Genomic DNA, 17,468 nt, shown 5'->3' on the forward strand with positions numbered 1-17,468 from the left:
TCCGATCCAGCTCCCTGCTAATGTGCCTGGGGAAGCAATGGAGAAAGCCCCAAGTGGTTGGGCCCCACCTGGAAGAAACTCCAGGCTCTTGGCTTCAGCCTGGCGCAACCCTGGCCATTGTAGCCATTTGGGGAGTGAACCAATGGAACTCCCCTTTTTAAAGTAATTTTTAGAAGAATAGAATTGTTAGATAGGTAGTGGTACAATAGTATTGCCCAACACATGGAAAGTTTTGTGGTATGTTGAGTTAGCACCCAAAAATTAACAAAACTGAGACCAGATGATTTCCATATATACTCTGTATAATGCACTATCTGTAATATTCATTTTACATTACCTACTAAATTTTAGATAAAATGTGAAAGAAATAAAACTAAAGAAAATGTATTTAGACTACTTGAATGTATTGAACGAATCTTGCTTTTATACCCTTTTCCCCTGAAAGTCACATTGCTTCCATCTGTTTGAGTAATTTCAAAAAACAAATAATTCAGATGCTTAAAGCACATTTTCTTAGATGATCTAAAAAATAACAAATGAATTTCTGTGAATTAAAAATAGTGTGGGTGTTCCCCACCGGCTTCAGATGTCTTAGAATTTGCCAATGGAAGTGTCAGTGTTCTGCTTCTGATTATACTGTCAGGGCGCTGACTCATCCTTACACGTTCCTTACGTCTTCATCTTCTCGGGCTGTCCAAGGTTCTCTACAGACCTGACGGGCAGCATGATGGCAAGCTGTACTCCACCCATAAGCACTCCATTGAAGTTCCCATCCCCAGGGACGGGGAGTACGTGGTCGAGGTCCGAGCGCACAGTGATGGAGGAGACGGAGTTGTGTCTCAAGTCAAAATTTCGGGTAAGCCAGGGGCCTCAACTGCACTTCAGAAGCTGGTCGTTCCTGGGGCTCATGGATTCTAAACAGGAAAGGTAGGACAGACATTTGTACACATCGTAATGTTTCCTCCTGGAGATTTGGAATGCTCTGCATTCATGGAAAGTTGATCAATTTTTTTTTCCTTGTTAAGTCATAGAAGTAAACCTGCAAGGTCTCACACACTCCTTGAGTCTTACCAACACATCAAAGCTCTCTCACTGACTTCCACTTACAAAATGAGCAGGTTCTAGGGATTCCATGATGGCTGATGGAAGCTCTTGTTAGTTACAAGATGGTAACATGATGTGTAAATATATCAGATCATTAAATTATATGCCTCTATTATATTGCATATTTATTTGCTCAGCACATGTTTGCAAATTTTAAAAATCGGTTTGAACGCTGGCCACAGTGCGCACTGACTGCACCTGCTGCCTCCCACAGCTCCCAGCCAGCCTCCAAAATTCATCAAATCCATGCACCAACTTAAAATATTGTAAAGCATGAAAATGGTGCCCAACACTAGACCATCATTTAACAACGCCCAGATGTCTGTTATATTAAAAGGAAATTTTAAAATGTTTTAAATAAATAAATAAATTAAATTAAAATTAAAAAAGGAAACCACTCAGCTGTTTGTAATACCCCTTGTCTAATGCTGCCTATGCTGATGTAATAGCAAACTAGAAGGCTGTGGATTCTGTCGCCTTTCTCCTGTGGTTTAGCATCTGTTTTCTGGAAAGAATGAATTTGGGATATTTACTAACTTTGCTGTAAGTTTTTGACTCATACATTTACACAGTTGCACTTTACAAAACTTTTTTTAAAGTCAATGACTCATATGTTTCCTGAAAATTAACAACGGTACCCCTGGGGAGCTAGCCGTTGGGGAAGTGGCCTCAGCCAATGTTAGGGCCCACAGTTAGAATGCGGTGGTCTTTCAGTAGTTTATGTCTGGAAGTCTCCAACCATATTTAGCACCTTTGCCCCTTTGTTTTCATCTATAACTGACATTCTGCCTCCATTACAGAATCCTTGTTATTCACCTTAGCTGTCCAAGAAACGGTAGAAGGAATGAAATGTCGGGCACTTGGGGAACAGTGACATTACAGAATTTTCTGAAGTTTGGGTTTATTTGCAAATTGTTAATTGTTTCTAATGAGGAAAAGCATAAATGGAAGTTTCAGGACTTTTTACAGGTTTAAGGACCCCTAATACTTTGCTTTGTGTTAGTACTCATGTACAAATACTCAGCCAGCAATGTAAAACATCGTGCGAATCTCATGCTTATTACCATTGTGCTGTTCTGTGTTTCATTTCGCATAGTTAACGCCTGTAGTACAAGGGGCATGCTTTATGTACTGACATTACATGTTTCCACTTCACTCCCTGGTCTTGGTAAAATTCATCTAAAGATCCTTCTTAGGCTTTGGGCCTTGGTCTCTTGATCTGTTATGTAATCAGATTATGTAAGTCTCTTGTTAGAATACGCTGGCATCCACCTTCTTTCCCATAGCCTGTGGTATCCCGGACAGTCTAACTCCCACCCCCAGCCCCAGCACACACACTCTGTCATCTCAGTTGAGTGAAGCCCACTGCTTCATCAGCCACCTGCGTGTCCTTGAACCCAGCAGGATGCCCCCACCTTGCAGTAGCTTTCCTTGCTCTGCCCTCTGCCTGGACCTCTCTGGATCTTGGCAGGACAGGTTCATTCCTGTTTCTGCGTAGTACCTCCTCTCAGAAATGCTGTATTGAGCCACAAATTTAAAGAGCTTCCTGCTCCAGGTAATTCTTAATCATATATCATATGCCTAAAACCATCTTGTTTCTTCTTTTATGGCAAGCATCATCACAGAGTTCATGAAAATGCATGTTATGGAAAGACTGCATGGAGCTCACGGAAACGCACAGCCTGTTTTCCCATGAACTTTGCACAATGCCCTGCTTGTTTGTTGTCCTGTCACCATCCTTGTTTGCAGTTCAGCCACGTGCAGCAGGCTTTTATCCACCACGTTCACCTTTTCAGCCCTCACTCCTGGCCATCTGACATGCCACAGGCTGTAACAAAGGACTGTAGAATTAATTTGTGATTTCTGCATCGAAGCAGTTTTGATAGCAACAGTAATTTGGCATACTTATAGTTTAGAGTTCTAGAAAATTGATGTGTGTGTACTGATCCACAGATTGATTTTGTGCGAAGCTTGACACTTGCTGTTGGACCTGCCTTAGGACTGTTCTTAGCCGTGGTGAAGGGTGACTTCCTGTCTGACACCCCCTGCTGTCTCATTGAGCTGTGGAGTGCTTGTAGGGAGTATCTGGACAGAGAGAAAACTGCAAATCCTTTGTCAACGCACATTGCAGTCTCCAACGCGTTCTGTAACATCTGATAAAAAGTCTCTGGTTTCTATACATCATTGTGAGCTAGGTTAAGAGAAAGTTTAAAAGCACACCATTGTGTACTGCATGTACCTTTTAATTATGCACATCTGGCTTTTTATATATTGGGTATCAATTTTAGAATGTCCGTTAACAAGGATCATTGATCATGCCTGTGTGAATAGCCACAGAGAAGCATGTATTTGTGTATTTATGTGTGAATAGAGTGACCACAGGCTTTGCGTTTTCTGTGTCGTTCCTTGCAGACATTAGAGAGCTTGGCCAAGCTGAGGGAGAGTTGGAAACACCTTTCAGAGCTGACATTTTCCGAACGGGAGGATGTAGTCATATGAAACCTTTAAGGTAGCAGTAACAGTCAGACTCTCCTACTTGTAAAGTCGTATTGGTGATTACAGAAAGCGTATATAATAGGAGAACAAGAAGGAAGGAGATACACTCAAGACTGTTGTCACAGAATGGTTGACAAATGATGATGCACCAGACCAGGAAAAAGGCAGTAGTGTGATTTCCTAAGAATCCAAGGAAGTCCCAGTGGCGAACATAACCAGTAAGATGTGGGTGGAGTGATGGTGTGCGGCCTCTCAGAAGTGATGTTTAGGCTGCCTTCGAAGAGTGAGGATGAGCTGTGTAACAACAGCACATAAATGTGTCCCAGAGAGTGGGATGGCATGACAAGAAGCCAACCTCAGGACCTGGGAGTGGGTAAGGATGCCACCACGAGGCATGAGTTTGTAGAGAGGCCTGGCAGCTTACGAAGACCTGGCATGAACTACATCCCATGCTACTCCCCTGCCAACACAGCTGCCTCCCTGCCCTGTTGCAAAGGCAATTGGCAGTGAATGGGAAGGCACTCGTGTGTTCTAGCAGGTACTTGATGCTCTCAGGGTTAAGCTTCTGCTCACTGCTCTGCAGAAAATGCCCTGGAGTGGAGCACCCACTGCTGGGAAGGGAGCAAGCCTGAGACTCACGGAGCCTGCTAGGGTGAGTTCAGTGGCTGATTGCTCTGGGATGCAGAGCTAATGGTGTTTTCCAGGTACATGATCAGAGAGCCTACGAAGGCAGACTGCAGGCCAGAAGGAAAGGTGTGCTGTTGGAGTGCTTCTTGTAAACGTGATCATCAGGGCTGGAGGTGGAAAATTAAAGACTCGCAGACTCAGTGGGGACAGCATTGAGACTGCCTGCTTTCGGCCTCCACAGGGACGAGCTCACTTCCTCAGGACAGGCCTGGCTGCGCTGTCTCAGCATCAGCTCATCTTCCACCTGGGCTGGCAGTGGAGGGACCAGGCAGCCTTATACTTATAGCTCTCTCGGACAGGTTGCAGATCTGACCCATTCCATATCCAGGACGAAGGGGCGCAGGATGCAGAGTCATAGCTGGCTACAGACTCCTCCCTTTTGTCTCTGTCTTGGAGGATTCTGCCATGGAAAATGAAATGTCTGCTTTTCTCTATGTATGTGACAAACAGAAGGAAAGAGAAAGGGGTGTATCTAGTTTCCGTATACATTGGCCATGGGAACACTAGTTCACAGTCCCTTCTCCTTTGAAACATCATAGGCAGTGTTGACATTTGTAGTTCTGTCGGGAAAAAAGGACAGTCGGGCAGGCCGGGTTGACAGGCTGGCTTTTACAGGTCTGTCCTTGGGGACTGACACTCACCCAGCGTAACCTGTATTTTAAGACCAGTTACAAAAGAAAGGAAGTTTTTAGTTGTTGAAAATAAGACCCAGAGTATTTTTCACAGTTGCCAAAGGAAGCCATGATGCTGTAGCTAAAGGGATTATACAGCTAGTTATTAACCTGGAAGGTGATATGTGCATGTGTTGAAATGACCCATGAGATACACACTGGGGACTGTCTGCAGCAAGTTATGGAGGAAAACCTTGGATGCGGAGCTCTTCTGTGCTGGAAAGGGGATGCCAGGCCATTCTGTGACTGTACCAGCCCAGCACAATGCCATGCCAGGCAGCCTGAGCTGTTAGCACCAGCTGTGCCAGAGACCTTCTGCAAGATGACCTGAGCTCAAGAAAATGAATGATTTGCAATGATTTTGAGAGTAGTCATTTCTCCAGGGCATATGAAAATAAACTCCAAAGTCCTCTGTGATTTTGCACGCCAGTTTTTAGGGTTCACAGGGGAGTCGGCAGTCATGTACTTTATGGTCAGGAAAGGCAGGAAGAGAGAAGGGCTTCCTAGCTCATGGAGGGTCCAGAAAGGGGTCAGGGTGTAGCATGTCCCATGGACTCAGGAGGATAGGGGTGCTGCGGGTTCCTGAAGGTTGGAGTGCTGTGGGCTCATGAGCTAATTTCTTCAGTATTGGGCAATGATTTCACTGCAGAATATTTAAAGACAGCGCAGAATCCACCGAGAGGAGCCCCCTGGCGTCTCTGTGTGCGGAGGGCATGCTCACCTGTTGCACTACACCACACCAAGGCCTCCTGTTGAGGGCCTGTGACTGGGTTCTCTCAGGGCAGAACCTAGAGGGGGAGCCACTTGGTTAGCCTTGGAAGCAAATGTTTCCTGAAAAGTTCCTGGGACACCACATCTACTTGACCCATGTTAGTGATTACTGGTGTGGTTTTTGTATTCTTACACTTTTTCTAGTGATAGATCCCTCCTGTTTTTTCCTATTTTTTTTATTAATTAACCATGCTTTTGGTGTCATTGTCAACTAAGCATTTTTGAATGAAGAAGAACATAACTTGTAAGCGGTATATATATATATATATATATATATATATATATATATAGAGAGAGAGAGAGAGAGAGAGAGAGAGAGAGAGAGAGAGAGAATATTATATGTATTTTTTGCCTTTTCTGATCTCTCTTCTAGTGCAGGGCAGTGCACTCACTTGCCAGTGAGCAAAGTCTCCACCGTATGTTCCAAGTGTCCATCACTTACTTGCTGGACTACGTCATTGTTCTTATATGACCTTGGGATGTGCTTTTTCTCATTTGGTGAAGTCATGTTTGCATGTGTGAGCTTTAAAGCCTCATGCCTCTCTCAGGGAATGTTTTCTATCCAGATGCGCTGTGCTGTCGGTGACCTGTGTGTCCTTGGCTTACCCTTCACCGTTTTCAATTTGGCAAAATGCAGCATTGCAGGTCTCAGAGCTGGAGATCAGGCCAGATCCCAAGTATGTCACATTTCTCTTGCTACTCTCTGCCTTAACAACGGTTGTGACATTTGAACCGCGCAGTTGGAAACGCGCTCTAACAGAATGTGCAGTTGCCTTCTGTAAAGTTGGTGTTCAGAAACATTCTGGTGCAGCATGTCAGACCTCAGGAGTTGGTGCTTGTGGCGTGTTCTGTGAGTCAGTGCACTGAGGGGAGCGAAGGCAGCTGGTTGGAATCGGAGCTTCCTTCTTCGCCGTCAAGCCTTGCTTCTCACCGGCTTGCCTCTTCTGACTGTGTTTTGAAGTTCCTTTGTCATGGCAGCGGTCATAGGGCAGTGGCAAGATGCTTGGGCTGTCCTTTGCCCCAGGGCTTCCTTCCTGGCCTTTGCCCTTCTCTTCCAGGAAATCCTTCAGTGCCATCTGCTGTTCCCCCTTCACCCCGGTCTTGGGCCTGCAGAAGACAGTATTTCACACCCTCACCCACTGCATTGTGGATTGTCACCCACTGGATATGTGCAGCAAACAGGTGTCATTCTGTATGCAGTACTGAGGAACAGCCTAGTAAGTTCTATTCAGTGTGAGCTCATGAATGAGTACATAGCAGTTACGTCTTCCTCCTTCTGTTAAACCCAGAGAAGCTGTGTTTAAAAGAATCACATTTCAAATACATTCAGATGCTCACTCCCTCCTTAGACAAAGCGCGCAGAATCTTTGGCTGCAGGTTCGGTCATGTCAGTGTCCCTCTGTCGGCAGTGACCTCTTTCCCTCCTGCCCACTCCGCTGCCCAGTCTGGCCCTGCTGCTGCTCAGGGAGAAGCATGAGTGTGTCTCCCTGCAGGACCTGGCCCCTGTTGTGTCTGTATCACCTCGGAAATGCAAGTGCTGAAGGCGTAGCTTCAGAATAGCACTGAACACCCCCGTCTTCCATGGTGCTCTGGACCCAAGCTGTTTCCTGAATCCCGTTTGTGCTCTGACAGTGAGTCCCTGCCTTTCTCTGGAGTGTGCTCCACAGAGACCACAAATGAAGGGCATTCCATGTATGACAAATGAAGCGGGTCAGAAAAGAATTTCATAACTATAATAACTGGAATCACTACCAACTCTCAAATGCTGGTTTATAATAGCCAGTCCTCTCTATCTTTGTTACAGTAACACAGATAAACTGTGGCTTGTGCCATTTTACTGTTGAAAACACTGAAACTCAGAGCAATTAAGTAATGTTACCAACATCATGTGGCTGGTAGAGTCAGGAGCCAAAATTCCAAGGATTTAATTCTAACATGTGCTCTTAAACTTTACATTATATCCAGATGTGATTAGTTCCAGACGGTGATTTTTAAAAGATAGATTAGAAACCTGAAGCAGGGACATGACATGACGTGACATTAAAGAAGAAAAAGCAAAGGCCCCCAGAATAAGCCACGTGCCCGTGTGTCAACCACACTACAGGATCAGCAGTGGTGCCCGCTGGGCGGGGCGGGCCTTCCATCAGCCTTCTCCAGGCCAGATTTGCAAAGTGTGTGGGAAGGAATCTGCCATGGCCTCTGCCACTGTGCCAGCCTGCAGACTCTACGTGGTCCTTAGAGGAACAGAATCCTAACACCTCAGATTGCTGTATGACAATTAGCTTGACACCACCTTTTCGAGTAGAAAGTTCCTCTGATCCAGTTACACTAAAACATCTAAAGCACTGAACACACAGCCAAGTGAAAATTTTACCTGTATGTGTTCCGCTAAAGTAACAGCCTCTGTTGCTGCACCAAGGTTATGTTGGAAACACATCATGACCTGAAATAGACCACAATCATTGCAGAAAACCACAAGGGTACAACATAACACTTAACCATCCTCAACTGCACTGGCAGAACTTCTACAAGAAAAAAAAATATTGTCCAAGTTTAATGTACAGTTGCTTTCTCTTGGTGAATTCTATTTCTTTTTTGATTCATATTGCAAAATCTATCTCAGGCTAGATAACAAAGTTTTTCTCAGAATGTTGAATATCAGAATGTAAATGGCTTGTTCACGTTTCTGCCTTCAGTGGTGGTTAGATGGAATGATTACTTGACGTGAGTGTACAAACAAGTGGGGATTTGAAAGGAAACTAATCCCATACCTAGTTTTTTTCTCAGGAATTTTCCTTCTTGGATGTGCAATACAAAGAGAGATCGTGGTAGACCTGTAGAGCAGAGGGGGAATCTAAGTGGGACTTGGTAACAGGGTGAAGAAATCTCGACCATTAAATCATTCAACAAAATGTTTTAAGCACCAGTCGATGTTTGCCTATCGCCCTGGGCGTAGAGATGGGGTGAAGTCTAGGTTTTAGACAGGACTGCACAGCCAGTCGCTGCAGCCTGAGCTCCTCAATCCAAGGGGTCAGCAGATTCCCCCAGTCCCTATCAGAAAACCAGTTCCTTTCTTCACAGAGCTGGAAAAACAATCCCAGATTTGCAGAGAAAAACCTTAAATAGCCAAAGCAGTCATTAGCAGAAAGAACAAAGAAGGCAAACTGTAAATCAGATTGTCAGTGATTAAACACTACAATATTCACATGAGAACAGACACACAGACCAATGGAAAAAGACAGAGGGTCCAGGAGGCCACATACAGCATAACAGGTTACGCCACCACCTACGGGGCAAGTCCCATGTGAGTTACTATTCAAATACCATTTGCTCCACTTCTGGTCCGGGTCTCGGCTAAGGCACCTGGAAAAAGCAGCAGAGGATGGCCCAGGTCCTTGGGGCCTGCACCCATGTGGGAGAAACAAATGAAGCTTTTGGCTCCTGGCTTCAGCCTCACTCACCTCTGGCAGTTGCAGCAATCTGGAAAGTGGTCTCCTCTCTCTCTCTCTCTCTCTCTCTCTCACTCTCTCTCTCTCTCTCTCTGCCTCTTCTTCTTTTTCTCTATAACTCTGATTTCAAATATGTAAAATAAATTTTGTTTTTAAAAATAGAGAGCCTATTCTGCAGCCAACCGATGTTATATAAAAGGGCTAAGAACATGTTATAGCAGAATATAAAAATCACCTCAAAATGAGCTAAAGACTTAAACGTAAGAGGTGAAACCATGCAACTCCCAGAAGAAAAGACAGGGGAAGTTTCTTGGGACATTGGAATGGACCAGGACCTTTGTTTCAGTCCCAAAAGCAGAAAATAAGAGCAAGAATTAAAACAGGATTTAATGAAAAGAAACACTCAACAGACGGAAGAGATAGCATACATGGTGAAAAAAATGTTTTGTAGACTATCCCTTGTCAGCATGTTAATAACTTACATATAGAATGAATTCCAAGAAGTCTGTCACAGAGAGAGAGAGAGAGAGAGAGAGAGAGAGAGAGAGAGAGAGAGAGAGATATCCGTTGAACAGTATGCAGTAGTTTAAATGGACATGTCCCCAAAGTGTATGTACACATTGCTGACAGGCCGTAAGTGGAGCAACAGGGGCTAGAACTGGCACCCAAACAGGTCGCAGGTGCTGCAAGGTAGGTTAGCCTGTTGAGCCATTACACTGCCCTCCACCCCCCATGTACGTGTTTTTTAAAGGAAAATATAAAAGGATCATGAGTGTTTTGGTGTGAAACAAACATTAACTGCTTGAGGAGATAGACATGTTTACCTTGATTTCAACATTGTATATTATACACGTATATAAACATCTGTGTAACTATATTCAATTGTTATCAATCAGCTAAATTTTTTTAAATTATAGTGGAGAAACTAAAAGATTAAAACAGCTGGTGGAAATATGGATGTTATAAGGAAATTTTCAGTTCCCAGAGTGCAGGCTTGATATGTTCATTACAAACTAAACAGTTTTTAAAGAAAAAATTCCCAGAATTCATGGAGTAAGAGAAGAGCCCTGACACATTTATAAACTCCTTGCGAAAATGATGAAGGCTGTACTCTGTTAACTTGGGCAAATAGGAGTCTCTTGAACTGAGCAAGAAAACTGTGCAGAACAGTTAAGCAGAACCCAGGAAACTCTGCAGAGGTAGCGTGAAGGCTCCATGACTGCAGGTCACAGAAGGTGCCTCTGACCACCTGCTGCCTTGGCTCCCTGTGTCCTGTCTGTGGGCTTCCGGCACCTTGCACTCCGAAATCAGAAATGTTCAGCGACAACTGACTGATCTGATTATTCACCGTTGGAGGTTGAGCACTTCCAGTACACTGGGACTGGTGTTTCTCAACAGCTGACAAGATGAAGTGGGTAAGTCTCCAGGCCATGAGAACAGTAGCCCCATGCAGAGAGAAGTCGGAGTGTTATGTAGTCAGTAGCCGCAGCCAGGTGGGGGCAAGTCAGGTTCAACTGGGATGGCCAAACGTAGACTTCAGAAAGGAAAGCTAACGGTTGAAAGCCAAGTGGAGCAGCTCTGTGTTGATTGTAAAACCTTCTGGAAATGCCCGCCTCTCCTCTGCCAGGAGCAGGAATGCTTCTGGGAGGAGGTCATCGGTGCTGGAGCTGAGATTTTTAAAAGTCCAGGGAATCCAGGAGAGACACAGTCTGCGTTGGTCTGACGGTTTTCTGATAGGAAAAATGCCTCACGAGATCCACAGTTCGTTCATGTTTAACATTTGTCAGGTATGTGAAAAGCAAAACGTGTGTTTACTCAGTGCCACAGAAGGGCTAGAAGCAGGCTTGACAGAAGTCATATGGAGCAGATTTTATAAGACATGAAGCTACTATATGTTGAAACCCCATCAAGAACACACAGATTCACATTCAAAACAACTTTAAATAGGAATTCAGCCAGTCTGTAATTTGTACTCAGAACGTGGCAAAGAACTGAAGACAAAGACCACAATTACATAAGCACAAGCCATTAAAGAAATTAAATATAACACTCGTAAACATGAGGAGTTGATTTTAAATAAATCAAATACCCTGCTACCAAAGCCACAGATTGCGAGATTGTTCTTGGTTTTCATGCCGACACCGCATCTTGAGCACCACGTCCACAGTACATCCAGCTTCTCCCTGCAGCCACCATGTGCCGCAGGCCAAGCCACAGTCAGGAAGGTCCAGCATGCAGAGGGCTCAGCTCCCCTAGGTGGCTGTGGCCAAGGGGCAGAGCGGGGAGACGGAGTCCCCTCCAGCCTCAGGCTAGGCGTCAGGACCCAGCAAGCCATAGAGCGAGCGTGGAAGGTGGCGCAGTGTATGTAGGGTGCAGGCTTGCCACTGGCTCATGTCAGAATAAATTCCCTTGTGGGCTTAGGTGTGATGTTTCACCAGAAAGCTGAAAGAAAGATTCCTACAGGGCTAGAGTGGCCTCTGGGATACTGCCCTTGTGCTGTTCCCTCTGTGTCTGTGCCCTGACTCTGGACACAATTAGCCCAGAGCACAGGTCCCTGGCCTGAGTCTGACCCCTGTTCACCTTGAGGCCACAGCAATGGGAGCCGTGCACCTGGGCCTGAGTTACGAAGGCTGGAGAATCAGGCTCAGGGATGGCATGCCTAGTGCAGACCTGAGTTACGAAGGCTGGAGAATCAGACCCTGGGATGACATGCCTAGTGTAAAGTCTGCGTCCTGCTCCTGACTCCAGCTTCCTGCCAGTGCAGAGTGCTGGGGTGCCTCAGTATCTGAACTCTGCCATCCATGTGGCCTACGTGGACCTAGTTCACGGCTCCTGGCTTCGGCCAGGCTGAGTACCAACTGTTGCTAGTATTTTTTGTGGGGGAGGAGGTAAAACAGCCATGGAAGCTCTCTTTGTATGTATCTTAAATTTTTTAAAATATATATGTAATCAGAATATAAGATCTGCCACACTATAGTAGAGGGTTGTGCGCATGTCTGTGGTCCTTCAGAACTGCTCTGTCTGTATTTGACAATGCCTCCTCACATTTCCCAGACGGCTGCAAAGGCAGCTAACAGGGCGGCGGTGGCACACAGCATACAGGTAGCAATGGGACTAGTTTGCCTTGCAGGGAGCATGAATGTGTTTTTGACGATGAAAGGGGCAGGAGACATGCCCTGAGTCGTCCTGACTTGAATGTTACGAAGAATAGGCTATTTCTAATGATTTTGAATATTCTAGAAAAGAATGATTTCAAGGTGTCAAGGTTAGAGAATAAACTTCCCGAAATGCGCCCAAAACCTCTAAGTATGCCCAGCCTGCCAACAGGTCCCCACAGCATGGCCTGGGGTGCACGGAAGTAAGGAATAGGGCTGCCTGGTCCCTCTTGGTGACTGCTTTCATAAACCAGCCTGGTAGCTCTCTGGGATGTAACATCAGTCTGCATCCTTCTGCCTCATTTTCTCAGTTAATTCTCGGCAGGAGACCTTAGGGAGTTTTTGTGTAGGTAAAAGTCGAAGCACTTTAGGGACCGTGATCGGAGATGTGTCTGGCAGGACCCGTCCTCCCACCCCTGGAGGTGCACTAACGCCACGTCTTTCCACGTCACCTGATGTCATCTGCTTCGTTGCCATTCTTACTGTTTGTACTCATAGCGCTTGTTTTCCATCTCCGTGAAAGGCAGGGTGCTGGATTTTGAAAGAGGGTGAAAGATCTTTCAAGCATTGCTTCACCCCCAGTGCCTACAACAGCCGGGACTGGGCCGGGCTGAGACCGAGAACTGGTATCTCCATCCGGTCTCCCTTGGGAGAGTGCTTGAAATGGCATGCAGTACCACTCAGGTGCCATTGGTCGGAAGCCGGATGGAAGCAGGGAGCAGTCAGGACCAGAACTAGCGCTCGGATGTGGTGTCCCACGCCACGGCTTAACCCAGTGTTCCACAATGCCCAACCCTGCTTTATTTTGTTAAAAAATTATATATGGTTTTCCATTTATTGTATTTCTATTATATAGTCATTGCATATAACAGCATAATATTTTTACTCATTATATATGCTTTCTATATGACTTTTCACCTTCTGTTAGGAACTAGAGAAATCATGATCATTAATGATCATTTTATTTTTAAATAGTTAATCAAAAAAAGTTAAAATCAAGTGTCCATACAAGCTCATATGCAGAGCATCAGATGAATGCTTTTGTTGTTCTTAAGCTGACAGGAACTTTGTAAAAGGGACCATTTGTGGGGGCAGGCGTGAGATGTGGGTATCCCAGGGCAGAGTGTAGGAGACCATTCTCAACATCTTGCCTACGTAGACCTGGAGAGGCAGCCCTGAGGGCTCACCCCCGGGAAGGTCTTGATTGAGGTGCACACCTTTATCTTTGGCCTGGTGCAGCCATGGCTTGCCCTTGCTCGCCTTCGCTCACAAATAAATAAGTGCTCAAGCATAGACAGCAGTCTGGTTGCAGGAACCTGCAGGGTCTTGCACTCCACCACGCTGAGCGTCAGAGATTGGTATGATGAAGTAACGTGCTGCTTTGGGTTACTTTGTAGGTGCGTCTGCCCTGTCATCAGGTCTCCTGGGACTCCTGCTGCCTGCCCTGGGCGTCCTCGTCTTCTTGGAATTCTGAGTGTGGTGTCACAGCTGCTATTCCCACCCCCAGCTCTGAGGACACCTTTCACTCCCCGGGATGGCGACAGTTCCTTCCAATCCCCGCGGCTCCATCCTAAACCAAATGAATTACACTTTAACAGACTCTCCAGCTGATTTACAACACACATGATGACCGAGGCATTCAGGAACCCCTGCGTCCAAAAGAACAAACTTTTAAATGGGTACAAAATAATTTTTAACTCGTTCCAATATGCCTTATACACCACTTAACCTGATTCTATGGACGCTGCATGACACACTCCAGTGGAACAAGTTACAGTGTTCAGTTTCATACTGTAGGCTGTGAAGTGAAAAGAAAACCACAATGTACAGGTGCTTTCAATTCAATAACCAGTTGTGATATAGACTAGAGGTTGAAACGTTGATTGTATGTGGTAAATGTAAGACTGACACAGTCTGTCTGTTTTGGGTCCTGCATACTTTAAATGGCCCCTACCATTCACAACATGTTTAGTTTTCCTGAAAAGAAAAAAATATATATAACTGGAACATCCAGTCATAATATCGTTACCACATAATTTTCCTAAGTGAATTGAAAGATCTTAAGTATTGAAAATCAAATTTTAGAACTTACCAGAAGTATTCTTACTTTCCACATAAGTGATTTTCTGATTTTCTAAATAGTTCATTTTCAGGATCAGTAATACTTTTCCGTTAGTTTCTTTTTTTTAACAGTGAACATTCACTATAAAGATTTCTTTTTTTTATTTTTGTACTCAGCTCTGAAGTTATTGTATGCATTTCTTATCATCGATTTCAAACCTCAGAAATCACAGCCCTTACCTGGAGTGCCATCGTATTGCTGTATTTATTCATTTGTGGAACAATGGATTTTCAAAGCTGAATGCTTCCTTTTTTGTATGAGCAAGTGACAGTCTTTGCCTTGGTAGAATAAATGGCAGTTAAGTGAGTACCCGAAATATCTAACAATATTCCAGTTGCTTTGTTTTTGTGTCCATTCCCAAGAGCCACCTTTCAGCTCTAGAGGGATGGGATCTTGGAACCCCTTCTAGACTGAAAGTACAGTGTCCCTTTAAGAACCGGTGAGTTTCAAACTCATCTCCCACTTTAATGCAATACTAAAAACTGGCTGAAAATACCAAATCGATATGTTGTTAATGATAGTTTAAGGAGTATGCAAATGTGGGGCCATGGGACGCAGACTCCTAGGTCTGTGGCATGGTATCTCCCACGCGCTGGTGGTTTGGGTTTTTCTAAGATGTGAAAAGGAAGAGAGACACATTTCTTCATTTTTCATGGTGTGTGCGGAAATGTGTTTGAGTGTGGGTGTGAAAAAGAGATCGGGTATTGAAGAATTAGCTGGCTGGTGAGACAGTGCAATTTCAAAAGGTGAAATCCTATTTTATTAGCACAACCTTGCTAGCTAATTAGATAGAGTTTATCTTTTTAGAAAGGATACCTTATAGGTTCATAAAAAATATTTACAAGAAGGAAAACAGATCTATAACTACTTTATCCCCCCCTTTCTTTAATTTGTATAATTTTTGTACTGTATATCTGTATGAAATGTTTAGATCCTTCATTATGAAAATATCGACAAATATGTCATTCGTTTACATTTAGCTCCTTGTTATAAAATGCAACTTTTTACAGTCAGTGAAATGGATGATTTCCCAGAGGAAGTATGTCAACAGTCTTAAGCTCATTGCCAGATTCCATGGAAGAATCCGCGTCTTCACACTTTAGGGATGTGAACACTCTGTGCAAATGTTTGTGTTTTCCACTCTGAGGTTTCCCTTCAGCAGCGCGACCCATGGTGGCCATCTTTATCCATCAACAGCACCAGGATTCTTTGCCAAATGCATGCCTGTCTTCTGTTTTCTAATGTATGGTAACACGGATCAAACCTGGCTAGATTTTGCATGAAATGATTCCGAACGGTAAGGAGAAACCAGTCTCTGGAGGGTGTTTAGCTTTCAGTTTGTGACAGATTAGTAGATTCCAATCTCTCATGTACCGGCAACTCAAGCTTTTTATGTCCTCATGCCATTGTACAAATTTGACTGGGACCATCAGTTTTAAACTGTTGTCAAACTAACTAATAGATCATCTGCTTTAAGACACAAGATTCTTAATTAAACTTTATATAGGTAGAGACATATCTGTTGTTTCTTTGTATTCAGAAAAGGTGATAGTAGTTTTATTTGATACTGATAAATATTCAATTGATTTTTTAGTTATTTTTTATCATTTTTTTCAATGGAGTAGAATAGGACTGTGCTTTGTCCTTTTTATGAATGAAAACAAATTATAAAGAAATAAATGTCTTACTGTTACCCAAGAAATGTGACTTTTCTTCATTTATCCAAAGTTTAAATTGATTTCCAGAAGGTTGCAATATAAGATCTATAACATGGGGTAAATATTTTACGGATTAAGCAACAGTTGAGTGTTGGAGTCCTATAGAAAAGACACTCACACACACTCACACACACACATAGATATGCATGCTACTTTTGTTCGATTGAAATGAAGCCACTGGGTAGAGAACTTAAGATGTGGGTGGAAAACATCGGGTCAGAGCTGGAGATTAAAGGAAGCTACCGGCCCCTGCAGGACAAAACAGGATGCAGAGAAAGCAGGCGGATGAGCTCAGGGTAGGAATTTGTATGAAATTCTGAATCTTGAGGTAAGAGAAGGCCACTGGTCAAGACTTGAGATTCCCAGGGCCTCCTGTGCTGTGCCTTCCTGATACCTCCTGTTAGGGGGAAATGGTGCAAAGGAAGTGATATTGGTTCTTGACTCACGTGAAAGAAGTTTCTATGTGGACAAATCTGTGAGCAAAGCAAGATCTGTTGAAGTGGGAAGCCTCCTGCCTTGCCAGCAAAAAAGCCATGAAGGTGGAGTCTTCTGAAAGTGATTTTTGGGGCCAAAGTACAACAGCTGTTAAGAAGCGATCAGAAGATGGGGACAAGACCCATCAACGTGCAGGCATTGTAGTTGCAATCAAGAGGGTGGCCTAGGACACTGCTTTGTATTCTCATAATAAACAGACAGCTCAGAAGGGTGAATTCCCATGTTAGAACCAGAGTCCCAAAGGAGGAGAATTGGTCCAGTGCCTTTCAGAAGACAGTGTCTGTGCAGAAGCTAGTGTCGGGCACACTTTTAAAGGGAGTGGTCCCAAACCACCTGTTAGCTCACCTGACTCCCGATGCTCCTGTTTCCGGTGTTTCGGATGCTCCCTTCCTGTTGCATGTAGTCAGGTCTCTGAGGTCCTGGGGGTTGCGGACAGCTCTTGGCATATCCTGGCTTGCAGCTGCATCACATGGCTCTCACCTGCATATCCTTGTTTCCCTAATGCTCTCGTGTTTTGAGGATTCCAGTCATTGGGATAGGGCTCAAGTAAGTCCAGCATGATCTTGTCTTCCTTTGATTATATGCACAAGGAATAGACTCCTAAACAAGGCTATCCCCATCGTCAGAATCTAATATGGAAATCCAATTTCATCCCAGCACATTTCTCTCCTGTTCATTAAACCTGTGTGTGTTCCTCTCACACTACTGTGGGTGTGATTGAAATGCTGATGGAGTAATGTTTTCAGAGCACATTGATGTCAGTGTTACTGAATCTCAGCTGCTTTCTACAAGCCAGGTTC

The 17,468-nt window shown here is 44.4% G+C and overlaps 1 protein-coding gene across 2 annotated transcripts in view; it reads left to right on the forward strand.

The window, feature by feature from the left end:
- The window catches only part of CNTN1 (contactin 1), an 86,459-nt gene extending 70,311 nt beyond the window's left edge, over nucleotides 1–16,148 (forward strand). The window contains exons 22-24 of one of the 2 annotated variants that reach the window (XM_058656019.1): nucleotides 700–856; nucleotides 14,572–14,719; nucleotides 15,603–16,148. In XM_058656019.1, the coding sequence (XP_058512002.1) occupies nucleotides 700–856; nucleotides 14,572–14,719; nucleotides 15,603–15,738 (441 nt within the window). In that variant the 3' untranslated portion in view covers nucleotides 15,739–16,148. Of the gene's footprint in view, nucleotides 1–699; nucleotides 857–13,730; nucleotides 14,720–15,602 lie in introns of those variants that run through there. The other variant, XM_058656020.1, reaches the window with a different exon arrangement.
- Nucleotides 16,149–17,468: the final 1,320 nt, after the last annotated feature.

The sequence above is a fragment of the Ochotona princeps genome, chromosome 27 (assembly GCF_030435755.1).
Source record: "Ochotona princeps isolate mOchPri1 chromosome 27, mOchPri1.hap1, whole genome shotgun sequence".
Classification (NCBI taxonomy): domain Eukaryota; kingdom Metazoa; phylum Chordata; class Mammalia; order Lagomorpha; family Ochotonidae; genus Ochotona; species Ochotona princeps.